This window comes from Zea mays, chromosome 6 (assembly GCF_902167145.1).
Source record: "Zea mays cultivar B73 chromosome 6, Zm-B73-REFERENCE-NAM-5.0, whole genome shotgun sequence".
Taxonomy (NCBI): Eukaryota; Viridiplantae; Streptophyta; class Magnoliopsida; order Poales; family Poaceae; genus Zea; species Zea mays.
The window spans coordinates 29,632,781-29,658,257 of NC_050101.1; the positions used below are offsets into that span (position 1 = coordinate 29,632,781).

At 59.4% G+C, this 25,477-nt stretch overlaps 1 protein-coding gene across 1 annotated transcript; it reads left to right on the forward strand.

Moving 5' to 3' along the window:
* The first annotated feature begins 5,442 nt into the window (after positions 1 to 5,442).
* LOC100275047 (uncharacterized) lies at positions 5,443 to 6,381 on the forward strand. Its single transcript, NM_001149246.2, has one exon. It carries the CDS (start codon positions 5,615 to 5,617, stop codon positions 6,263 to 6,265), a length of 651 nt encoding a protein of 216 aa, NP_001142718.2. The 5' UTR covers positions 5,443 to 5,614; the 3' UTR covers positions 6,266 to 6,381.
* The last annotated feature ends 19,096 nt before the right edge of the window (positions 6,382 to 25,477 follow it).

A 25,477-nucleotide genomic window follows, 5' to 3' on the forward strand; every position in this document is an offset into this window, starting at 1 on the left:
GGTCGACAACGAGCGGATATTTCCCCGGGCTCGACACGCGGTCGGGGTGGTCGCCCTGGTCGAAGGTGATGGGCTTATCGGACCAGTCTAGGTAGACTGGCGCCGCCACCTTTACCGAGCAGACCTCCTGACGCTCTTGCTTGTGGTGCCGAGCCGAGGCGTTCGCCATTTGCCCACCGTAGATCATGAAGTAGTCGTGGACCTCGGGGAACTCCTCTGCCTTGTGATCCTCCTTCTAGTCGTTGTTGTGGGCCCTGCCACCTTCCGCCGGTGGCCCGGCCTTGTGAAAGTGGCGCCGAAGCATGACGCACTCCTCGAGGGTGTGCTTGACGGGCCCCTGATGATAGGGGCACGACTCCTTGAGCATCTTATCGAAGAGATTGGCACCTCTAGGAGGTTTCCGAGGGTTCTTGTACTCAGCGGCGGCGACAAGGTCCGCGTCGGTGGCGTCGCGTTTCGCTTGCGACTTCTTCTTGTTCTTCTTCTTGGTGCCGCGCTGAGTGGACGCCTCGGGGACGTCTTCCGGCTGGTGGCCCTGGGGCTGCTTGTCCTTCCGGAAGATGGCCTCAACCGCTTCCTGGCCAGAGGCGAACTTGGTGGCGATGTCCATCAGCTCGCTCGCCCTGGTGGGGTCTTGCGACCCAGCTTGCTCACCAGGTCGCGACAGGTGGTGCCGGCGAGGAACGCGCCGATGACGTCCGAGTCGGTGACGTTGGGCAGCTCGGTGCGCTGCTTCGAGAATCGCCGGATGTAGTCCCGGAGAGACTCTCCTGGCTGCTGTCGGTAGCTTCGGAGATCCCAGGAGTTCCCAGGGCGCACGTACGTGCCCTGGAAGTTGCCGGCAAAGGCTTGGACCAGGTCGTCCCAGTTGGAGATCTGCCCTGGAGGCAGATGCTCCAGCCAGGCTCGAGCGGTGTCGGAGAGGAACATGGGGAGGTTGCGAATGATGAGGTTGTCATCGTTCGTTCCTCCCAGCTGGCAGGCCAGTCGATAGTCCGCGAGCCACAGTTCCGGCCTCGTCTCCCCCGAGTACTTTGTGATGGTAGTCGAGGTTCGGAACCGGGTCGGGAACGGCGCCCGTCGTATGGCCTGGCTGAAAGTCTGCGGACCGGGTGGTTTGAGCGAGGGGCTCTGATCCTCCCCGCTGTCGTAGCGTCCCCCACGCCTGGGGTGGTAGCCTCGGCGCACCCTCTCGTCGAGGTGGGCTCGACGGTCGCGGCGGTGGTGCTCGTTGCCGAGGCGACCCGGGGCCGCAGGCGCGGTGTTCCGCGTGTGCCCGGTGTGGACCGAGGCTTCCCACACGAATCCGGAAGTCGCAGTGCGATGCTCCGAGAGGTACCCCTGCCTTCGGGAGGCAGAGCTTTCGGCCTGTCGGACCGCGGCATCCTCCAGGAGATTCTTGAGCTCTCCCTGGATACGCCGCCCTTCGGTGGTCGATGGTTCCGACATCACGCGGAGTAGTATTGCTGCTGCAGCCAGGTTCTGGCCGACCCCACTAGAAGCCGGTGGCGGCCTTGCCCTGACGTCGTCGGCAACGCAGTGCTAGATGCCCTGGGGTAGATGACGCGCTTCTCCGGCCGGAGCTTGGTCTACCCATTCCTGCCCGATGTTCCGCCGGAACTGCTCAAGTGTTCCTGCTCCCTCTTCGAGCCTGGCCTGCACCTCACAGATTTGCTCGAGCTGTGCGTCCTGACCCCCCGCAGGGACTGGGACCACAGCTAGCTCCCGAAGGATGTCAACGCGAGGCGCAGGCCTAGGGGGATCGCCGCTCTCCGGCATACCAAGATGGTTGCCTTCGCCGGGACCCCCTAGATCGACATGGAAACATTCACGACTCGGGCCGCAGTCCTCGTCGCCGAAGCTGCGGCTACCATCGGAACAATCGGAGAGGCAGTAGTCGCATGCGGTCATGAAGTCCCGCATGGCACTGGGGTTACCGAGCCCGGAGAAATCCCAACAAAAGTCGGGCTCGTCATCTTCCTCGGAACCCGAGGGTCCGTAGGTCGAGACGGTCGTTAGTCTGTCCCAGGGCGACCGCATATGGTACCCCGGAGGGTTGGTACATGTCTCTATGAAGGCTTCCACCGAAGCGAGGTCGCTTGGTGGGTCGAAGCTGAATCCAAAAGGCACGAGATGGGAATCGGTCGGTACCTCTTGGTCGACGGGCGGTGACGAAGTCGCATCAGGGGCGGACTGCACCGTTGTCTCAGGTACGAGGGCTACGCCCAGCAAGTCCTTCGCGAGCGTGCTGGCGTCGTTCGTCTGCTTGGGGTTGGCGTGTTGCGGGGAAACGGCGTTCGTCTTTGTCTCAGACGCAAGGTCGAAGCCCGACGTGTCCCCCGCTGGGGCGCCGGCGTCGTCGACTTGCTCGACAGCCGACGAGGTGCCGCCTCCTGCTTGGCCATGGTTGCCCCGCCTCCTCCTCCGTCGGTGGGGGAGGTGACAGGACAAACCCGGGTGTTGTTCTTCCGCCATGTGGGGAAGACATCGTTGATTCCGCCGCCGGCGGGCGGGCTGACGGCCGCCATTGTCGCTGTCGCGCGGCGGAGGAAGGAGTATCATGTCGTAGCTGCCGTCGAGGGACATGAACTCAAGACTCCCGAAACGGAGCATCGTCCCAGGTTGGAAAGGTTGCTAGAGACTACCCATCTGGAGCTTGACGGGAAGCTGTTCGTCAACACGCAGCAGAGCCCTACCTGGCGCGCCAACTGTCGGCGTTTCGACCCCGGGGGGTCCCTGGACCGACGAGTAAATTGTCGTGCATGTCCCAGCCCAGATGGGTCGGCGCGAGACGGGACACAAAGGGGGGAGAACAGAAAGGGGAAACCTCGGCCTTCGTGTTGTCCTGCGCCCAGGGCGGATGGATGCGCTTGCAGTAGGGGGTTACAAGCGTTCGCGTGGGAGAGAGAGAGCGAGAGCCTTATGCGTCGGCCCGTTCTCCCGCTCGGCCAACCTCTTCGTACGAGAGCCCTGGACCTTCCTTTTATAGGCGTAAGGAGAGGGTCCAGGTGTACAATGGGGGGTGTAGCAGTGTGCTAACGTGTCTAGCAGAGAGGAGCTAGAGCCCTAAGTACATGCCGTCGTGGCAGTCGGAGAGGTTTTGGCACCCTGTTCATGTGATGTCATGGCCATCGGAGGAGCGCTTGGGCCCTGTGGAAGGACAACTGTCGGGGCTGTCGAATCCTTGCTGACGTATCCTTGCTTCTGTAAGGGGCTGAGAGCCGTCGTCGTCATAGAGCACGCGAGGCGCCATCTTTATTTGTTTACTGGGGCGAGCCAGATGGGACGCCGGTCTTGTTCCCCGTATCCTGAGCTAGCTAGGGGTAGGGTAATGATGGCCCCCCCTGTGACGTGGTCGGTCCGAGCCCTAGGTCGGGCGAGGCGGAGACTCCTCCGAGGTCGAGGTCGAGTCCGTCTTCCGAGGTCGAAGCTGAGTCCGAGCCCTGGGGTCGGGCGAGGCGGAGTCCGTCTTCCGAAGTCGAGGTTGAGTCCGAGCCCTGGGTCGGGCGAGGCGGAGACCGTCTTCCGAGGCCGAGGCTGTGTCCGAGCCCTGGGGTCGGGCGAAGCGGAGTCCGTCGTCCAGCGTCGAGGTTGAGCCCGAGCCCTGGGGTCGGGCAAGGTGGAGACCGTCTTCCGAGGCCGAGGCTGTGTCCGAGCCCTGGGGTCGGGCGAGGCGGAGTCCGACGTCCAGCGTCGAGGTTGAGCCCGAGCCCTGGGGTCGGGCGAGGCGGAGCTTCCTATGGCGCCCGAGGCTGGACTTAGCTGCTGTCAGCCTCACTCTGTCGAGTGGCACATCAGTCGGAGCAACGCAGGCGGCGCTGTTTTCTTGTCAGGTCGGTCAGTGGAGCGGTGAAGTGACTGCGGTCACTTCGGCTCTGTCGACTGAAGAGCGCGCGTCAGGATAAGGTGTCAGGCGATCCTTGCATTAAATGCTCCTGCGATACGGTCGGTTGGCGTGGTGATCTGGCCAAGGTTGCTTCTCTGCGAAGACTGGGCCTCGGGCGAGCCGAAGGTGTGTCCGTTGCTTGAGGGGGCCCTCGGGCGAGACGTGAATCCTCTGGGGTCGGCTGCCTTTGCCCGAGGCTGGGCTCGGGCGAGGCGAGATCGTGTCCCTTGAGTGGACTGAGCCTTGACCTTAACCGCGCCCATCAGGCCTTTGCAGCTTTGTGCTGATGGGGGTTACCAGCTGAGATTAGGAGTCTTGGGGGTACCCCTAATTATGGTCCCCGACAATAGTAGACTTCGTTAAGATAGTCTGCTTACGAGACCTCCAAGAAACTGCAGCCCCACCAATTGTGAATATATATCCACTTATGGCCTTCATCTCAGTTGCATCTGAGATCCAGTTGGAATCACTATATCCTTCAAGTACAGCAGGTTACTCAGTATAGTGAAGTCCATACGCAGAAGTACCTCTCAAGTATCTCATTACACGTTCTAGTGCACACTAGTGACCGCTTCCTGGATTAGAAGTGAATCTGCTCAAATTGCTCACAGCAAACGAGATATCAGGCCTGGTTGCACCAACAAGGTAGTATCTCAACTGATTAATTCCTTGTCCTCTGTTCTTGCGAAGCTTTAAACTAGGATCAAAAGGTGTTAGAGAATCTTTGGAATCAGAAAACCCAAAGCATATGACTAACGGAGTAACCTGTTTATTGTTTTAGTATTATGTTGATAGAGTAACCTGTTTCGAATAGGCACGTGACTAACGGAGTGGACCCGATAAAATTTCGATGAACTAAAAGTAGAGATGTTCCTTAAACATCCGACTTATATCACAAATTTAATATTTTAGCATAGATATATATAGAATTTAAAGCTAATTTTTGACAATGTTATTAATAATATTATGAAGTATTTAAATAGTTTTTTTGTATAATTTTGTATGTACATTATTTTATTCCTACAACAAAAAGGTAAAAAATATTCAAATTCTTATTTGGATAGACATCCGAATTTTATATCAATTATTTAAAAAGATATAAAACAAATTTAATGTTTATTTTTTATGAAGATTAATAGCTTCGACGCTAAAAAATAAGAATATAAATTTATATAGCAAATTTTATATATTATTTGTTCGTAATCATAGAAAGAATACAAAAAATTTGATATCCTAATATGTATCCGAAAGTTCCCCAAACAAAATTTGAGATAGAGGCAAGGCAATAAAGTCGTCCGTCGACATTGATAGCCCGTAGGCGTACGAGAGGCTTCGCGCTACACGTTTTGGGCCATGGGGGCGAGCGTGCCGTACGGACGCGGTCAGGACTCACGGTCACGAGTCGTCCTTGGATGCGGCAGCGTCCCACGCGTCTTCTCGGGACTCGGGTTCACCAATCGATGCAGCAGCTGCTGACTTCCTGTTCTTCACTCGCCTGCAGGCTGCAGCGGACCACGCGCTCGACATGCTCACGCGGAGGCGGAGCTGCAGAGACCAGTAGCAGGCAGATGCGTCACAGCACGACCTTGCCTCGCTCACTTTCACTTCCACTTCAGCTATTATTTGGGCAGACGAGCAGCGGCGCTGTCGCAGACGCATAGCATCCCACGGGTTGTCACTCACTCGGCCCAGCGCTCACGAGTCACGACCCACAACTGACGATCGTCCATGTTCGGCGGCGACGATGGCGCTAGGGTGCTGCGGCGAGCCGGCAGTTTCCCACGGGCACCGCCCCCGCCGGCGACGGCGAGGCACATCCTCTCCAGGAGCGAGTCAATCAAGAAGAAGAGCGGAGCCGCGAAGCGGGCACGCGTGCGCGCGGGGCTCGCCGCCGCGCTGCAGGAGCTCAGGCTCGCCGGCCGGAAGCACGGGGCCAGAAGCCGGGGAGGCGGGGCGTTGTCAGAAGCTGTCAGCGCCGGCGCCGGAGCCGGAGCCGCCGCGGGGCCGCGGGCTAGCGATGACGTCCAAGGAGGAGGCTGCTGCGCCGCTGCTCCCCTGCACGTGTCCGACGTTGCCGAGGCGCAGGCGAGCAGAGGAGCAGCAGCCACCGCTGGTCGTCGTCGCGTGAACGCAGCAGGCGGCTGGACGACGCCGCTGCTGCTTGTAGCGGTGCTAGCCCTGGCGTGCGTGGTGGCGCTCGGCAGGACGCCGGCCGTTTGCTGCTGCACCTGTGCGGCATGGCTGTGCCGCGGCCCTTGTGCGGTTCGGCCTCGACGGACGGGCGCCACCGGAGCAGCGAGCCCTCTGCTGCAGCGCGGTGCAGCGTCAGATGCCTGTGGCTGTGAGCTTAACATTGGACATGTACGAGCAGGTGATTAGCATCAGACGTGTTGTTTGTCACTCATGGACCGTCCGTGTATTGTTATTACTCCCTCTTTCCATGCATGAGGCCTTATTTCGTTGTAGTACATGTATCGGGATCGGACAGGATTGAAAGAAATTATTTTCCTTTATATTCAATTTGATTAGAAATGGATCAATTCCCTTTCAACTTATATATTATATCACATCTTCTATTTTAAACTTCATTCCGTAAATACTATAGTCTACAATGCAGAACAATTAATGTTTTCACTACATATACATGATCTACTGGAGAACTCTAATACGGTGTTAGAACAAGCCCTAAGGCTATTCCCAATAGACAATATCATACACATTAATGAGATGTCACATAATTTTTCGGTTATGTGACAGGGTATTTAATATGAGAGAGAGAAAAGGTGTATCTTAAGTAAGATAACTAATGCTTTGGCACGATATCTTAGGTTATGAAACAAAAAATAATGCTTAGATGAACATCACACAAATTAAATAATTAAAACATATAAGTATGATACTATATACTGTGAAAGGTGTATCTTGTACCAGTATCATACTTTTCATTCCAAAAATGGAGAGAGTAGTTAAAATATCTTACAATTTAGAACATTGGAAGTAGTTCTTTTGATATGGGAATAGTATGGAAGATTTTATTCATTATAAACAAGAGATAGTGGAAGACTCGCTTTATGAAAAGAGGTGGTAAACTTGAGTAGGAGGAGCGAGTTGAAAACATACTCCAAACCGTTGGACAACCTCTAACGTGGAGTAGACAAGCATTTGAGGCTTGGCTGTACCGCGATATAAATCACGTGTCTTGTTCTTTGTGTGTATTTCCATCACTTACCATTCTTACATTATATTTGGTATAAGTGTTTGTGAAGTGCAGGTACTTTGTTGGATAATACATCAATCCACTAGGCGACATAAGTGTTTGTAAATCAAACAAGTTGAGTTTAATAGAGTTAAAGTTTTATAATTGCCTATTCACCTCCTCTAGGTGACATTGAAATCCTTCTATTACCTCCAAGACACTTTCAATATGATACTGTGTAGTGTGTCCCTTTCCACATTGCTATCAGAGTCATTCATGTGCAGTTTTTGATTTGGATGGTTTGCATATATGCAATATTTCTACTAGATTGGATATACTTTTGCTTATGTTGTAGCATGGATTGAGATGGATGAGGTAGTTGTCGGTATAGTAGCTGTCGGCGTTTCGAGACCGGGGGGTCCCTAAGCCGACGAGTGAAATGTCGCCGCGTGCCCCAGCCCAGATGGGTCGGCGCGAGGCCGAGCGCGAAGGGGGGAAGTGAGGTGGCCGGAGATGGGCGTGAGAGAGGTGGAAATCCCGCGGCCTTCGTGTTCGTCCCGCGCCCAGGTCGGGTGCGCTTGCAGTAGGGGGTTACAAGCGTCCACGCGGGAGAGGGAGCGAGCGGTCTCACGCGAGCGCCTGTCTCGTCCTCGTCCCCGCGCGGCCAACCTTCTCTAAGAGGGCCCTGGTCCTTCCTTTTATAGGCGTAAGGAGAGGATCCAGGTGTACAATGGGGGTGTAGCGGAGTGCTACGTGTCTAGCGGAGGAGAGCTAGCGCCCTAAGTACATGCCGTTGTGGCAGCCGGAGAGATTTTGGCACCCAGCTGGTGTGATGTCGTGGCCATCGGAGGAGCGCTGGAGCCTGGCGGAGGGACAACTGTCGGAGCTGTTGAGTCCTTGTTGATGTCCTCTTGCTTCCGTAAGGGGGCTGAGAGCCGCCGTCGTCACAGAGTATGCGGGGCGCCATCATTGCCTATCTGGCGGAGCGAGCCAGATGGGACGCCGGTCTTGTTCCCCGTGGCCCGAGTCAGCTTGGGGTAGGGTGATGATGGCGCCTCCTGTTGACGTGACAGGTCTGCGCCCTAGGTTGGGCGATGTGGAAGCTCCTCCGAAACCGAGGTCGAGTCCGTCTTCCGTGGCCGAGGTCGAGTCCGAGCCCCTGGGTCGGGCGAGGCGGAGACCGTTGGCTGAGGCCAGGGCGGAGTCCGAGCCCTGGGGTCGGGCGAAGCGGAGTTCGTCGTCTTCTGGGGCTGAGCCCAAGTCCGAGCCCTGGGTCGGGCGAAGCGAAGTTCGTCGTCTTCTGGGGCTGAGCCCAAGTCCGAGCCCTGGGTCGGGCGGAGCGGAGTTCGCCGTCTTCCAGGACTTAGCCCGAGTCCGAGCCCTGGGTCGGGCGGAGCGGAGCTCCCTATGGTGCCTGCGGCCGGGCCTGACTGCCTGTCTTCCTCACTCTGTCAAGTGGCACCGCAGTCGGAGCGGCGCAGGCGGCGTTGTCTTTCTGTCAGGCCGGTCAGTGGAGCGGCGAAGTGACGGCTGTCACTTCGGCTCTGTCGGCTGAAGGGCGCGCGTCAGGATAAAGGCGTCAGGCTGCCTTTGCATTAAATGTTCCTGCGATTTGGTCGGTCGGCGCGGCGATTTGGTCAGGGTTGCTTCTTGGCGAAGACAGGGCCTCGGGCGAGCCGGAAATCCGTTAGCCGCTGGAGGGGGGCCTCGGGCGAGGCGGAGATCCTCCGGGGTCGGCTGCCCTTGTCCGAGGCTAGGCTCGGGCGAGGCGTGATCGCGTCCTTCGAATGGACCGATCCCTGACTTAATCGCACCCATCAGGCCTTTGCAGCTTTATGCTGATGGGGGTTACCAGCTGAGAATTAGGAGCCTTGAGGGTACCCCTAATTATGGTCCCCGACAGTAGCCCCCGAGCCTCGAAGGGAGTGTTAGCACTCGCTTGGAGGCTTTCGTCACACTTTTTGCAAGGGGACCAGCCTTTCTCGGTTGCGTTTTGTTCCGGTGGGTGCGCGCGAGCGCACCCGCCGGGTGTAGCCCCCGAGGCCTCGGAGGAGTGGTTTGACTCCTCCGAGGTCTTAATGCCTCGCGTAATGCTTCGGCTGGTCTGGTCGTTCCCTTATGCGAGCTGGCCGTAGCCCGGGTGTACGGTCGGGTCCCAAGTTCTCGGGCTGGTATGTTGACGCTGTCAACGGTTCGGCCGAAGCCGGGTTTGCGAGAGCAGCCCCCGAGCCTCTGCACAGGGCGAGAGGGCGATCAGGGACAGACTCGACTTTTTTACATACGCCCCTGTGTCGCCTTTCCGCAAGGAGGAGGGGGGGAAAGCGCCATGTTGCCCTCGATGGGCGCCGAACATGGTGTCTCCGGTGAGCTACATGCGGGTAATCCGAGTGGACGTCCGTGCTCCATTCGTTAGGGGTCGGCTAGAGGCCCAGAGGCGCGCCCAAAAGTACCTGCGGGTGATCTGCCGGACCCGGTCCCCTGGCGACGGGGTCCGAGGGCTCGATGCCTCCTTCTGATGGGATTCCGTTACAAGATCGTTCCCGCTGGTCTCGGAAATGTCCTAGGGTACCTCGGGAGCGCAGCCCGAGCCTTGGTTATGTATCGAACGTACCCATGGTCATCCCTCGCTCTGTGTCTGAGGCGGCTGTGAACCCTTCGGGGGCCAGCCTTCGAACCCCTGATCAGTAGTGGGCGCGGAGCCCGAGTAGCCTGAGGCGGTCGTTGAACCCTTCCGAGGGGTCGGCCTTCGAACCTCTGACCAGTAGTGGGTGTAGAGCCCACGCGATCTGAGGCGGCTGTCGAACCCTTCCGAGGGGCCAGCCTTCGAACCTCTGATCAGTAGGGAGGCTCGGAGCCTGGTTCCTTCACGGGGAAGGATCCTTTTCGGGGTATCCCCCTTTCCCGGTCCCTGTTGCAAGAGAGAGAAAGAGGAAAAAAGGAAAAGGATACGAAATCGAACGACGCGGCGTACCTTTTTCGACGCGGTCATTATGGCGAAGGCGAAGCGTCGCTCGCTTCTCCTGCCAGAGGCGCCGCCTGTCTCGCCGCGGAGTTAATGTGACGGGGCGCGCGGTTCGTGGGGCGGCCGTTGCGCGTGCGCGAGCCGTTCGAGGAACGACTGTTTCGCTTCGTGTTTTTGAATCCCGCGGCCGGTCCGGGCGGAACGTTGAACGGGTCTCGCTTTGGTCTTTATATACTCGAGGGAGGGCCTGGCGATGGTCCTTTGCTCCGCTTCCTGCCTCCCTCTTAGGTTTTCGTAACCCGAGAGATTTAGCCAGAGAAAAGGAAACCGCCCACCCTGTCCTTCGCGCCGCCACCTCTTCTGCTAGGTGATGGCCGACCGGGTGACCATCATCTCGCCGCGCGACCCATGGCCTTTCTCCACAGTGACGGCGGGTGATCTAGAGGATCTTGTTGCTGAGGGTTTACTTCGCCCTCTCTCTGATGAGAGGCGGCCAGAATGGATTCCCCCCGTGAGCGGAGCCGCTCCGTCCCCACCGCCGGGGTACATCGTGAGCTTCGTCTCCTTTCACGAGCGGGGATTTGGTGTGCCGGCGAGCCGCTTTATGCGGGCGATCCTACACCATTACGGGGTGGAGTTGCACAACCTCAGCCCCAACTCCATCTCGCAGGCCGCCATCTTCCTAGCGGTGTGCGAGGGGTACTTGGGGATCGCCCCCACTGGGACTTGTGGACCCATCTCTTTTTTGCGGAGCTTTTCGCTTCGCCGACGGGGGAGAGAAAGGTCCGCGCGGCAGTGCGGGCCGGCGGCTGCATCCTCCAGCTGAGGCAGTCGTGGGCGTCGTTGTATATTCCTGCCATCCTCGCGTCCTCGAACAAGGGGTGGCAGCGCCGGTGGTTCTACCTCCGGAATGACGGCGAGTTGCTCCCGCCGTTCTCCCAGCGAGTAGTCACCGTCGCCGCCGATGCTTGGCGCCACGGGACCCCGCACGAAAGACAGAAGAACCTCGAACCCCTTCTCAAGGCCTTGGAGCCGTTGCGGAAAGGGGGACTCACCGCCGCGGGAGTGATTGCCGCCGTCCACCGCTGGAGGGTGCTTCCCTTGGCGGAGCGACGGTTGCCGCTTTGGGAGATGACACCGGAGGCTGACTTGGAGGGCTCGCGGATGTCCTCGGATCCTCTTCCCTTCGACGTCCTCCACGGGCGGGTAGCCGTCGCGTTGGGGAAACCGGACCCCAGCGCCTTCTCCTAGCCTTTGATGCACCCTGACCAAGGGTGCGTGACTCTGGTGAGTGTCCACTCCTTCCTTCCTCTTGCATCGGGTTGCCCCTGGTTTTTACGGTCGGGATTTCCATCCGTCTTCAGGAGGTAGGGTGGCACAAGCCTTCCCTGCCACGGGTCCCGCAGGATGCGGTGGACCGAGCAGCGCGGCGGGTTGCTGCGGAGGAGAAGAAGAAAAAGAAGGACGCGGAGAAGGCCCGGGCCCGCGAGCGGATGCGTGCTCGAGACGCCTTGGAAAAGCTCCGTCGTCGGCAGGAGAGGGAGGGGCTCCCGAGGGAGCCGTCGCCGGAAACGCCTGATGACGACGACGATGATGAAGATGATGACGAGGAAGACGACATGGCTGCCCGCCTTGGCCTCAGCCCTGGCTTGAGGTTAGGCCAGGACCTGTCAAGCCAGCCTCCGAGCGGGCTGATGCCGTCAGTCCCCGGAGTCGGGACGCCGGGGTTCCGGCCCGAGGAGCGGGGGCAGTCTGAGAGGGTACCTGACCCCTCGGCTGGGGGAGTTGAGGCGACCCCGGGGAGCCAGGCCGAGGCGTCTGTTCCCCGAGAGCCGTCTCCCACGCCGACAGCGCAGGAGAGCGACCCTCAGGTCGCCGTGGTAGTGCCTGGGCAGTCCGCCCCCCGGGCGTCCAAAGCGCCCAAAGCAAGGGCGGTGCCGAAGCTGCCGGTGAAGCGGACCTCGGCGGCGCCTTCGGGGGTCGAGATCCGAGAGACCTCCCCTCAGGCACGGTTGATCATGGCCCGGAGCGGGTAAGTATCTTGGAACGTCTTCGTCCTGGCTTTTCATTCGTATGTCCCGACCGTGATTTTTCTTTCCCCTCAACAAGCGAAGCCATGGCCTGACCGATCTGGCTCCCCGAAAGGCCCTTAAGACGGCGTCGCTCCGGGCCTTGCCGTTCAGCTGACCTTCTCGCAAGGCGCTCCACAGCAGGGGGCTCAAGCGGCACCAGTCGCCGCGGAGCGAGTTCCCGAGGCCGGCTCTTCTGCCGAGGCGGCCATCGTGCTAGGGGAGGCGGCTGACGCGGACGTGGCCCCGGCCCCACCGGACGTGCCGGCCGTGCTGGCACCTGTTGCTACTGAAGCCGCCGCCGTCCCAGTCGGGGAGCGACCGGTCGCTGCCAACGCTGAGACGACCGAGGCGTCGGCGCTTGGTGCCTCGGAGGAGGGGGGCATGGAGACGCGATCCGTCCCGCCGGGCGGCAGCCTTGTCGCTGTGTGGCGGGGCTCCGAGGGTCGGCGCCAGTTGCTCCGGTTCCGGACCCGTGAGGCCTCGGATCCCGTCTTCGTTCTCGACGATGAATGGGAGGAACAGTCCTGGGACGAGCTCCGCGAGTGTGCCGAAGCAACGGTGGGGTCGCTCCGGTCGTCGCTGGAGGTTTTCTGCAGGGACGTCCCCAAAATCTTCCAGGTAACGGTTTCAGGCATACCTTTTCTCCTTTGTGACCAAGGCGTCTTTTCGTGACGTCCCGCTTCCTTCCCTCAGGATCTGACGGATCTGAGCGCCGCCAAGTCGTCGTTCATCCGCCGCGAGGTCGACGTCTGGGGCTCGCTGCGATCCCTGAGGACCTCGCTCGCCGGGGCTACTGCGCGCCTCTCTCAGCAGGGCGCTGGGGCGGCGAACCTTCGGTTGCTCTGCACCGATCTGAGAGCCGAGGCGGCAGCGGCACGCGCGGAGGCGGCCGCGGCGCGCGCAGAAGTGCAACGACAGCAGTCGGAGTTCGACCGGATCGTTAATGAGCAGGACCAATCTCGGGGCCGGGCTGCCGAGGCCGAAAGCCGAGCTGGAGCCCTTGCAGCCGACCTAGCCGTAGCCCAGGTCGCAGCCTCGGAGCAGCGTGCCCGAGCCGGAGGTACGCCTTGGCCATCTTTGGTTTTCGTTTCTGCTTGTTTCCTCCGCTTGTGTTTGAGATCTTTCTTCTGGATGTTCGCAGAGCTCAAGTCCGCCCTTGATGAGTCCGCCAAGGCGCTTGCCGAGGCGCTTGCCGGGGCGGCCGAGCAGAGGGAGGCCGACCACGCGGCCATGTCCGAGGCCGTCTCGGAATTCTGCCGGGTCCTTGGCTCCGGCGACGTCCCCTCAGGAAGCTCCCCTCAAAGTCGCCTGCAGGTCTTGGGCGATCATGTGCGTAGTAGACTCCGTGAGGCGCTACACCACGGCGTCAGGCGGGCCTTCGTCGTGCTCGCTTCCCACTACGTTGTGGACCTAGAGCGGGTCAGCGAGGGGTATTGCCTTCCTGACGAAGATGAAGCCGCCCTAGCAGAAGTCCAGAGGCTCGATGCGGCCGCCGCGGGTCCGAGCGCAGTGCTGGCGACCACCTTCGAGGCAGAGATCCTCCCGCCTGCGCCGTCGTCCGAAGCCGGGATGGACTTTGCTGAGGGCGGGGACGAAGCCGAAGGCGCGGCTCCTTCTCGGGGCGACGCCTAACTCTGTCGGAGCAGTTTCTGTTGGATGCACGTGTGTCTTTCTGCGGCCGCTGAGGCCTAAACACTTTATTACCGTTGCATGAAGTCGTGCTCCTTTCCCTTTCATTTTGCGTGTCCGGCCCCGCCTGTCAGTAGCAGGGTGGCCTCCCCAAGTAGGGGTCACTTTTTGTGGCGGGTGACGAGTGAGGTGTCTGTAACCCGGAGGCATAGGAGTCCCTCGGCTCAGTCGGCCTTGCCACTTACATGCACCCGCGTTCGCTCCTTGGGGTCCTGCTTCCGACATAGCCGGGGGAACGCGAAAGCCTTTTCGATTGAAATTTTTGACGCAGAGGGGTTCCTCCCTTTTTAGCCCCCGAGGGAGGGTCGGGTTCTGCCGAGGCAAGGCTGACCCTTCCTTGACGACTAAAACTTTCGTGGGGGCAAGATAAGCGAACAACTTGAAAGCATCTTAAGGGTAGAAGCAGCGTAGCTGTTAGACGTTCGGAGTGTTGGTGAAGACCTCGCCCTGACTGTCGGCCAGTTCGTTTGTTCCGGGCTTCAGAACTTTGGCGATGACAAGCGGCCCTTCCCAGGGGTGCGTGTAGCCCCCGGGTGTCTCCAACAAGGGCTCGGGGTGCTGCGCGATGGCCGCGATCTTCTCCGGGTTGGCTTCGATGCCCCGCTTGGAGACAATGAACCCCAAGAGCATGCCTCGGGGCACCCCGAAGACACACTTTTTGGGATTGAGCTTGATGCCTTTCACCTCTTTGATGAACCCTGCCGCCATTAGCTTGTGGATCTCCTCGCCTATGGCTCTGCGCTTTTCTTCGTCGAATCGGCGCAGAGGCTGCTTGACGGGTCGGGCTCCGGCTCGGATGTCCAGCGAGTGCTCGGCGACGTCCCTCGGTATGCCGGGCATGTCCGAGGGACTCCACGCGAAGACGTCGGCGTTCGCGCGGAGAAAGTCGACGAGCACTGCTTCCTATTTGGGACCGAGCTCGGAGCCGATCCGGATCTGCTTGGAGGCGTTGCCGCTGAGGTCGAGGGGGACGGACTTAACCGTCTCCGCGGGCTCGAAGTTGCCGGCATGACGCTTTACGTCTGGCACCTCCTTAGAGAGGCTCTCCAGGTCGGCGATGAGGGCCTCGGACTCGGCGAGGGCCTCGACGTACTCCACGCACTCCACGTCGCATTCGAACGCGTGTTTGTACGTGGGGCCGACGGTGATGACCCCGTTGGGGCCCGACATCTTGAGCTTTAGGTAGGTGTAGTTGGGGACGACCATGAACTTCGCGTAGCGTGGCCTTCCCAGTACCGTGTGGTAGGTTCCTCGGGACCCGACCACCTCGAATGTCAGGGTCTCCCTTCGGAAGTTGGAGGGTGTTCTGAAGCAGATGGGAAGGTCGAGTTGTCCGAGGGGCTGGACGCGCTTCCCGGGGACGATCCCATGGAAAGGCGCAGCGCCTGCCCGGACCGAGGACAGATCGACACGCAGGAGCCCGAGGGTCTCGGCGTAGATGATGTTGAGGCTGCTGCCTCCGTCCATGAGGACCTTGGTGAGCCTGACGTCGCCGATGATGGGGTCGACGACGAGCGGGTATTTCCCCGGGCTCGGCACATGGTCGGGGTGGTCGGCTTGGTCGAAGGTGATGGGCTTGTCGGACCAGTATAGGTAGACTGGCGCCGCCACCTTCACCGAACAGACCTCCCGGCGCCCTTGCTTGCGGTGCCGAGCCGAGGCGTTTGCCACTTGCCCACCGTAGATCATGAAGCAGTCGCGGACATCGGGGAACTCTTCTGCCTGGTGATCTTCCTTCTTGTTGTCGTCGCGGGCCCTGCCACCCTCCGCGGGTGGCCCGGCCCTGTGGAAGTGGCGCCGAAGCATGACGCACTCCTCAAGGGTGTGCTTGACGGGCCCCTGGTGATAGGGGCACGGCTCCTTGAGCATCTTGTCGAAGAGGTTGGCACCTCCGGGGGGTTTCCGAGGGTTCTTGTACTCGGCGGCGGCGACAAGGTCCGCGTCGGTGGCGTCGCATTTCGCTTGCAACTTCTTCTTGCCCTTCTTCTTGGCGCCGCGCTGAGTTGACGCCTCGGGGGCATCTTCCGATGGGCGGCCCTGGGGCTGCTTGTCCTTCCGAAAGATAGCCTCGTCCGCCTCCTGGCCGGAGGCGAACTTGGTGGCGATGTCCATCAGCTCGCTCGCCCTGGTGGGGGTCTTGCGACCCAGCTTGCTCACCAGGTCGCGGCAGGTGGTGCCAGCGAGGAACGCGCCGATGACATCCGAGTCGGTGATGTTGGGCAGCTCGGTGCGTTGCTTCGAGAATCGTCGGATGTAATCCCGAAGAGACTCTCCCGGATGCTGTCGGCAGCTTCGGAGGTCCTAGGAATTCCCGGGGCGCACGTACGTGCCCTGGAAATTGCCGGTGAAAGCTTGGACTAGGTCGTCCCAGTTGGAGATCTGCCCCGGAGGCAGGTGCTCCAACCAGGCGTGGGCGGTGTCGGAGAGAAACAGGGGGAGGTTGCGGATGATGAGGTTGTCATCGTCCGTTCCACCCAGTTGGCAGGCCAGACGGTAGTCCGCGAGCCACAGTTCCAGTCTCGTCTCCCCCGAGTACTTTGTGATAGTAGTCGGGGGTCGGAACCGGGTCGGGAACGGCGCCCGTCGTATGACCCGGCTGAAGGCCTGCGGACCGGGTGGTTCGGGCGAGGGACTCCGATCCTCCCCGCTGTCGTAGCGTCCCCCGCGCCTGGGGTGGTAGCCTCGGCGCACCCTCTCGTCGAGGTGGGCCCGACGGTCGTGGTGATGGTGCTCGTTGCCGAGGCGACCCGGGGCCGCAGGCGCTGTGTTGCGCGTGCGCTCGGTGTAGACCGAGGCTTCCCGCATGAATCAGGAAGTCACGACATGAGGTTCCGAGGGGTACCCCTGCCTTCGGGAGGCGGAGCTCTCGGCCCGTCGGACCGCGGCGCCTTCCAGGAGATTCTTGAGCTCTCCCTGGATACGCCGCCCCTCGGTGGTTGATGGCTCCGGCATCGCGCGGAGGAGCATTGCTGCTACAGCCAGGTTCTGGCCAACCCCGCTGGATGCGGGTGGCGGCCTGACCCTGACATCGTCGGTGATGCGGTGCTGGAAGCCTTGGGGTAGATGACGTATTTCTCCGACCGGAGGCTGGCCCGCCCATTCCTGCCCGACGTCCCGGCGGATCGGCTCAAGTGCTCCTGCTCCCTCGTCGAGCCTGGCCTGCACCCCGCGGATTTGCTCGAGCTGTGGGTCATGGCCACCCGCCTGAACGGGGACCACAGCTAGCTCCCGTGGGATGTCAACGCGAGGCACCGGCCTAGGGAGGTCACCGTCCTCTGGCATGCCGAGATGGTTGCCTTCGGAGGGACCCCCTAGATTGACGTGGAAACATTCGCGGCTTGGGCCGCAGTCCTCGTCGCCGAGGCTACGGCTACCGTCGGAACAGTCGGAAAGGCAGTAGTCGCATGCGGTCATGAAGTCCCGCATGGCAATGGGGTTGCCAAGTCCAGAGAAATCCCAACAGAAGCTGGGCTCGTCGTCTTCCTCGGACCCAGAGGGCCCGTAGGTCGAGACGTCCGTCAGCCGGTCCCAAGGTGACCGCATACGAAACCCCAGAGGGTTCGGACTCGCTTCTACGAGAGCGTCCGCCAAAGCGAGGCCGCTTGGCGGGTCGAGGCTGAATCCGAAAGGCGCGAGATGGGAATCGGTTGGTACCTCTTGGTCGACGGGCGGTGATGAAGTCACGTCGGGGACTGACTGCACCGTCATCTCAGGTACGAGGGTGACGTCCAGCAAGCCTTTCGCGAGCGTGCCAGCGTCGTCCGTTTGCTCGGAGTTGGCGTGTCGCGGGGAGACGACGCTCGCCTTCGTCTCAAACGCGAGGTCGATGCCCGACGCGCCCCCCGTTGGGGCGCTGGGGCCGTCGACTCGCTCGACAGTCGACGAGGCGCTGCCTCCTGCATGGCCTTGGTTGCCCCGCCTCCTCCTCCGTTGGCGTGGGAGAGGACGGGGCGAGCTCGAATGTTGTTCTTCCACCACGCGGGGAAGACGTCGTCGATTCCGCCGCCGGCGGGCGGGCTGTCGGCCGCCATTGTCGCTGTCGTCCGGCGGTGGAAGGAGTATCATGTCGTAGCCGCCGTCGAGGGACATGAACTCAATGCTCCCGAAACGGAGCACCGTCCCGGGTCGGAGAGGTTGCTGGAGACTGCCCATCTGGAGCTTGACGGGAAGCTGTTCGTCAACACGCAGCAGGCCCCTACCTGGCGCGCCAACTGTCGGCGTTTCGAGACCGGGGGGTCCCTAAGCCGACGAGTGAAATGTCGCCGCGTGCCCCAGCCCAGATGGGTCAGCGCGAGGCCGAGCGCGAAGGGGGGAAGTGAGGTGGCCGGAGATGGGCGTGAGAGAGGTGGAAATCCCGCGGCCTTCGTGTTCGTCCCGCGCCCAGGTCGGGTGCGCTTGCAGTAGGGGGTTACAAGCGTCCACGCGGGAGGGGGAGCGAGCGGTCTCACGCGAGCGCCTGTCTCGTCCTCGTCCCCGCGCGGCCAACCTTCTCTAAGAGGGCCCTGGTCCTTCCTTTTATAGGCGTAAGGAGAGGATCCAGGTGTACAATGGGGGTGTAGCGGAGTGCTACGTGTCTAGCGGAGGAGAGCTAGCGCCCTAAGTACATGCCGTTGTGGCAGCCGGAGAGATTTTGGCACCCAGCTGGTGTGATGTCGTGGCCGTCGGAGGAGCGCTGGAGCTTGGCGGAGGGACAGTTGTCGGAGCTGTTGAGTCCTTGCTGACGTCCTCTTGCTTCCGTAAGGGGGCTGAGAGCCGCCGTCGTCACAGAGTATGCGGGGCGCCATCATTGCCTATCTGGCGGAGCGAGCCAGATGGGACGCCGGTCTTGTTCCCCGTGGCCCGAGTCAGCTTGGGGTAGGGTGATGATGGCTTCTCCTGTTGACGTGGCAGGTCTGCGCCCTAGGTTGGGCGATGTGGAAGCTCCTCCGAAGCCGAGGTCGAGTCTGTCTTCCGTGGCCGAGGTCGAGTCCGAGCCCCTGGGTCGGGCGAGGCGGAGACCGTTGGCTGAGGCCAGGGCGGAGTCCGAGCCCTGGGGTCGGGCGAAGCGGAGTTCGTCGTCTTCTGGGGCTGAGCCCAAGTCCGAGCCCTGGGTCGGGCGAAGCGGAGTTCGTCGTCTTCTGGGGCTGAGCCCAAGTCCGAGCCCTGGGTCGGGCGGAGCGGATTTCGTCGTCTTTCGGGACTTAGCCCGAGTCCGAGCCCTGGGTCGGGCGGAGCGGAGTTCGTCGTCTTCCGGGACTTAGCCTGAGTCCGAGCCCTGGGTCAGGTGGAGCGGAGTTCGCCGTCTTCCGGGACTTAGCCCGAGTCCGAGCCCTGGGTCGGGCGGAGCGGAGCTCCCTATGGTGCCTGCGGCCGGGCCTGACTGCCTGTCAGCCTCACTCTGTCAAGTGGCACCGCAGTCGGAGCGGCGCAGGCGGCGCTGTCTTTCTGTCAGGCCGGTCAGTGGAGCGGCGAAGTGACGGCGGTCACTTCGGCTCTGTCGGCTGAAGGGCGCGCGTTAGGATAAAGGCGTCAGGCTGCCTTTGCATTAAATGTTCCTGCGATTTGGTCGGTCGGCGCGGCGATTTGGTCAGGGTTGCTTCTTGGCGAAGACATGGCCTCGGGCGAGCCGGAAATACGTTAGCCGCTGGAGGGGGGCCTCTGGCGAGGCGGAGATCCTCCGGGGTCGGCTGCCCTTGTCCGAGGCTAGGCTCGGGCGAGGCGTGATCGCGTCCTTCGAATGGACCGATCCCTGACTTAATCGCACCCATCAGGCCTTTGCAGCTTTATGCTGATGGGGGTTACCAGCTGAGAATTAGGAGCCTTGAGGGTACCCCTAATTATGGTCCCCGACAAGTAGCATAACTTATTTTTCTCTACTGGCTAGAATCACCATAGGGGTATAAGGTTAGTTTGCTTTCCTTCCTAACCATATCCACAACTTTCTCCTACTAAATGGAATCACCATTCAGGCTAACAGTGCATGTACCTTTCACGTTGGGAAAGGCAACATATTCAAGTTATGTATACTGTTTTCATTCTATCTCACACAATTTTCAATATGATTGACATTGAAATAGAGTTATTTAGAATGTAAAAAAGAATTAGTATGCTTTATGAGTTAAAGCAAAATTTGACCAACTAAAGGCAACTACTTGAGCCAAATCCATCATATATCCAGCCTACTTACCAAATAGCGGGATACTTGTTGAGTGTGAACGTACTCATCTTTGCCTTTTCCACTCTATCTGTAGGTACCCCGTGACTGGGGTACCACTCCTATTGTGTCAAGGCAGATACCTGTGTGGTAACCTCTAGCCCCATGCTAAAGAACTGAGCAGCTAGACCCATGAGACCGGACCCACCTAATAGGACTGCTGGCCTTGGGACCCACTCCCCGCTCGGGACAGGTGCGGGGCTGCCACGTGACCTGAGGATGAAAGTACTAAGGGACTACTACCATGTGTCCGGACCCCCGAGGGTGGGACCCAGACCCCCATGTATGCGTTCGAACCCCCATGTGTGGGTCCTGGACTTCCACGTGTTCCGTCTAGACCCCTACATGAGGGCCCCGGACGGCCGGACCTCCCTATCTAACATCCAGACCCCCGGTAGGCGGGGCCCAAGTCTCTAGGACTACAAGCGCTACTGGCCCCTACTCTTCACGTGAGAAGGGCTTTGATGCTACCACGTGGCTCGTGGGTGCGTGGCACAGGCCTTCGGCTAGAAGCAAGTTCGCCGCCCGCATTCAATGCGAGTGTAACACCCCGAATTTTGGAGTTGAATTTTTTCTTTTCTTCACTCACCAAATTCTGGCGTTACCCCTTCCTTTTTCCTTTTCTCCTTGCTAAGCCTTGATCTTTTCCAAAGTTATAGAGAGATTCGGCTTGAGATCTCGTGTAAAGCAAAACCCTAGAAATACTTTCTTTTGTTTGCTGCACCATGCCGAACCATGCATTTCTTTTGATTGAGTGAAACTGTGAAACCATTCATCTAGAAAATAGATTTTAAAAGAGAAAACCTTTTCTTTTTTTTCTTTTTCCCACTTCTCCCCTTGCGGCCCAGCCAGGCGCGTGGCCCAGCCAGGCGCGCGGCCCAGCCACGTCAGCCGCCCCCCTCCCTTCGTGGGCCGGCTCGGTGGCCCAGCCGCCCCCTTCCCCCGCTTTGGGTCCATCTGGCGGCCCAGCCGCCCCCCTCGCGCGCGCTCTGCGCGGGCGGTTGAGCCGCCGCCGCCACCCCCCTCGGTGGGGCCCGCTTGTCAGCCGCCCCCTCACCCAAAACCGCCTCCCACTTTCTCTCTCCTCTCTACCCCCTCGCGCACGTCTTCTTCCCCATGTAGCTCGTTTCCCTCTCCCTCCCCACCCCACCGCCGACCGGAACAGCCCCCCTCGACACCGACCTCGCCCCTCGCGGTAAACCCCCCTCCCTCCTCTTCCCCTCACCCCTCTCCTCCTTCCCTCCCCGGCGCGGCGGCTCCGGCGCGCGCGGCCTCGTCCGGCTCGGCGCGGCCGGCCATGGGGCGGCCGTGGCGCTCGCGCCCGCCCCGGCTCCCTCCCTTCCCGCGGCATGGCGCGCGGTCTCGGCCCCGGTGCCCCTCGGCGCGGTGGCGCGCCCGCCCAGCTCCCCACCCACCCGGCGGTCCGGCCTTGGCCCTGTCCCGGCCTCGGCGCGGCCGGCCATGGCGCCACCCGGCCCGACCCCGGTGCCCCTCGGCGCGGCCCCGGCGGGCTTCCCCTTCCCTGCCCCGACCCCCTCCCTCCCCTGCTCGGCGCGGCGGCGCCTCGGCCCGCTCGGCCGCCGTCCCCGGCGCGCACGACGCCCCAGCCCCTCCCCGCGGCGGCGCGGCCGTGGCGTGCCCGGCGCGGTGCCCTCCCGCGGCGCGGCGCCCTCCCGTGGCGCGGCGTGCCCCGCCCCCGCCCGGCGCGCTCCCCTGCCCTGTCCCCGGCGCGCTCGCCGGCGCGGCCCGGCGCGTTCCCCTGCCACAGCGCGTTCCTGGCGCCCCGCCCCAGCGCGTTCCCGACGCCCCGCCCCATCCCGGCCCTGTCCCCCTGCCTCGGCCATGGCGGCTCGGCCTCACCGGCCATGGTACGCGGCCATGGTGCGGCCCCATTAACCCGCCCGCCTCGGCGTGCCCCGCCACTGCCCGGCACGGCCGCGGCGTGTCGGCCCGGCGCGACCTTGAGCTCGGTCAGCACGCGGCCCCACGCGGTCGGCCTCGGCATGGCCCCGTTGCCGCTCGCGGCGCGTGTGCAGCTCGGCCCTGACATGTGCGTGGCTTGTTCGCGGCGCGTTACCGTGGCTTTGCGCGCGCACGTGCTCGTGTGGTGCCCACGGTGCTTTGGCACGGCTCGACGTGCCCTCGGGGCGCTCGTTTACCCCTAGACGTGCCCGTATACCCCCCCGTGTATTTTTTGCGCGGTAATCACGTTGTTCATATTAATGAAATAGAAACTCAATTTAGAAATTGGTTACGTTAGTTATTTCATGTAGCTAATCCTGGACATCGTGTAATGTTGATCAATTGAAAATAGTTATATATCTACTAGTGCTTGTGACTAATACTTGTTAATGTAACTCGATGAAACTAGATCACATAATGATTTGTTATGCATCTACCCGTAATACGCTTCGAGTATAGCTTTAACCACTGCGAGACCTTCTTTCTTCTCTTTCTAGCCATGGCGAATGCAATCGTATGTCATACTCTATGCATATTCAACCTATTTGTTCTCTTGTATGGTGTACTATTTATTTCCTAATTCGAATGGATGGATGTATGTATGTTTGCGCTCGCATAGAGACGATCTGGTTGAGGAGCCCAAAGAACTCGCAGGAGAAGCCCCTGAGCAGCAGTCGGTTGGTGGAGCCAAGTGTCCCTTGACCTATCTTTGTCCTATACATTCTTTAATTCATCTCCCGCATTTCACATTTATACCTAAGTATTGACTAGCTTTTGTTATCCATGTCCTTGTTTACCTATTTGGGTTGGATTATTATTTTTTAGCTTTATGCTATTGCTCAACACTAATCAATGAACATGATGAGATTTATCAATGATACGCTGTTTTCCCCTCCTTTATTATGATGTTATTCTTGTGGCATTCAAGGGGCTCGAGCGGTTTCTCGAGTGCCTCTCTGTAAGGACCTGTTCATTGGATGACCGCCTGGGAAAACAGTGCAACCATGAGGGTGAAATGAGATGCCCTTAGCTGAATAATTAGAGGAACCGGGGTGTAGTTCGCTTAGTCGTCGTGTCGTTAATGGGGCTCGGTGTATGCGGCTCGCTCTGCCAAGCTTGGGTTCGCCCCCTTGGGGAGGTGTGCGGTGCATTTAGGAAACCTAACGGGCGGCTACAGCCCCGAGAAATCTTTGTAAAGGCTACGTAGTGATGCCCTGCTGGGTCACCTTGGTAGTGATCAATGGAGAGTCATGATCTCCGGGCAGAAAGGGAATCACGGCTTGTGGGTAAAGTGCGCAACCTCTGCAGAGTGTATGAAAACTGATATATCAGCCATGCTCGCGGTTATGAGCGGCCAAGGGAGCTCCAGTGATTAGTGGTACTCGATCAGGGGTGTTCGGATTGCAGGTGGCAATGAGATTGATGGTTCTTGGTATTGACTCTGGTAATGATAAGTGGTACTCTTTCCGTTTGGAAAGGAGTACGTTTGGGTTAATAACGTGGGTTAATTCTAAAACTTGGCTTTCTCTACTAGTAATAATAATCTGACCAACTAAAAGCAACTGCTTGACCTACCCCCACATAAAGCTAGTCCACTACAGCCAAACAGGATACTTGCTAAGTATGTTGATGTGTACTCACCCTTGCTCTACACACCAACCCCTCCCCCCTAGGTTGTCAGCATTGCAACCACTGCTAAGGAGAAGATGAAGCCGTGGAAGGAGACTTTCAGGAGTTCCAAGATTACGACGAATTCTAGGCGTGGGTTAGCGGCAACCCCCAGTCGGCTGCCTGTGAAGGCCGCGTTTATCTACGTTTCGTTTTCGCACTTTGATTATTGTAAAGACTATGTGGATGTCTCAGACATATGATGTAATCGACTATCATTACCCTTCTATGTTATTATTTGAGCACTGTGTGATGATTTCCAGTTATGTAACTACTGTGTACGTGAATTGCTGATCCTGGCACGTACATGGTTAGCATTCGGTTTGCCTTCTAAAACCGGGTATGACATAGGTGGTATCAAAGCCGTGCTGACTGTAGGACCGCTAACCTAGAGTAGAATGGTCGTTCTAAGGATTATAGACCTCTGTCCCTGCCTTGACTTTAGTATCCCTTCAAAAGTTGGTCATATCGACCAAACCTATGTTCTACTATATATTATACCTTGCTAAAAATCTTTTGTTTATTCTAATCCCTCATTTATTTATGGTTTATTACTTGCTGGTCATACTAGTTCTATTGTCACTCTTATGCTTGCGGTGTCTTTTATAGATGGCTCGTCTTAGACACACTGCACGGAAGTCTGTCATCTCCTTCTTACCCTCCCGTATCGCAGAGCATCTGCTTTGTCATCCCGTGACCGGTCAGTCCAGCCACTTGGAGAGGTTGCACCACCGCCTGCATGAGGAGCAGGAGCGTCGACGACAGGAACAGCAGGGCTCTTCTTTCTCGCTCCAGCAGGAGATAGAGTCTGTGAGGAGTTGCTCCCCTGTGCTTCCGCTGGAGGCGCCCCCTGCACCACCACTGAGCGCCCCAGTCGCTGGAGTAGCTGCTGGAGGAGACCCAGACGATGGAGGTGGCGACAGCAGCTCGAGCCACGACACCAACTTTTCTGCTGACCAGGAGCCGGAAGGATGGGTTGCTCGACCCATCACTCGCGACGCTGCTCGCAGGTGTCACTTCCACGATGCGCTCGACACCCTGCTACGTCGGGCACTTGACCGACGTACTTGGTCTATCGAGTATCGCTGTGTGGTCTTCCAGCACAGTCGCGGGGTCTACCCGGACCGTTGGGAGGCGACCTGCTTGGTGCGCCGTCCGGAGAATAGTCTCTGGGGTGCTGAGGTCTGCTCAGAGCACTATTCCATCTCTGAGCGGGACTCAGCTGAGGCGACCATGCAAGATGCCGCACGGCGTGCGCTTTCGCACTACTGCTCCATGCTCGGTGGGGTAGCTGACGGTCCCAACCTGATGTATTACCCCCGCCGTCCATCTGGCAGCACAGGAGGCATGATTGTCTCACCTGTCGGTGAGGACAATCCTAGGTTGAGCAACACAGTCAACCTAGCCGCCGTGCTAAACACGGAGCTGGACCATGCATTAGACGAGCTGAGTACGGCTCGTGCTGAGATCGCCCAGCTGCGGGCTGAGCGCGCGGAGCGTCATCACCTGGATGATGGTTCTCCCGCTCCCGTAGGGACTCAGCACCCGTACCGCTCACCTCGGCGTGGACACCAGTCTTATGGCAACCCTGACTGCAAGACCAAGATAGACTTAGAACCATAGATCGTCAGTGTTGAGTCTTGTAATAAATGCTTAATATATAAGTTTTAGTCTTAGTCTCAGTCCTAGCGTTAGTCTCGCTCTTAGTTAGTCTTAGTTAGACAGGGTAGTTTTCTTATCCTGTGCATTTATGTTTGTCATGATGAACTATGTTTGATTTGGATCTTTGTAATGACTGCCACCAGAGTGTGGGTATCCCCTGCATTTTGGTTTACCTGTTATATTTTAA

Bases quoted from the DNA above. Each gene is read 5' to 3' on its own strand.
- LOC100275047 (NM_001149246.2), top strand. From the start codon at position 5,615: ATGTTCGGCGGCGACGATGGCGCTAGGGTGCTGCGGCGAGCCGGCAGT.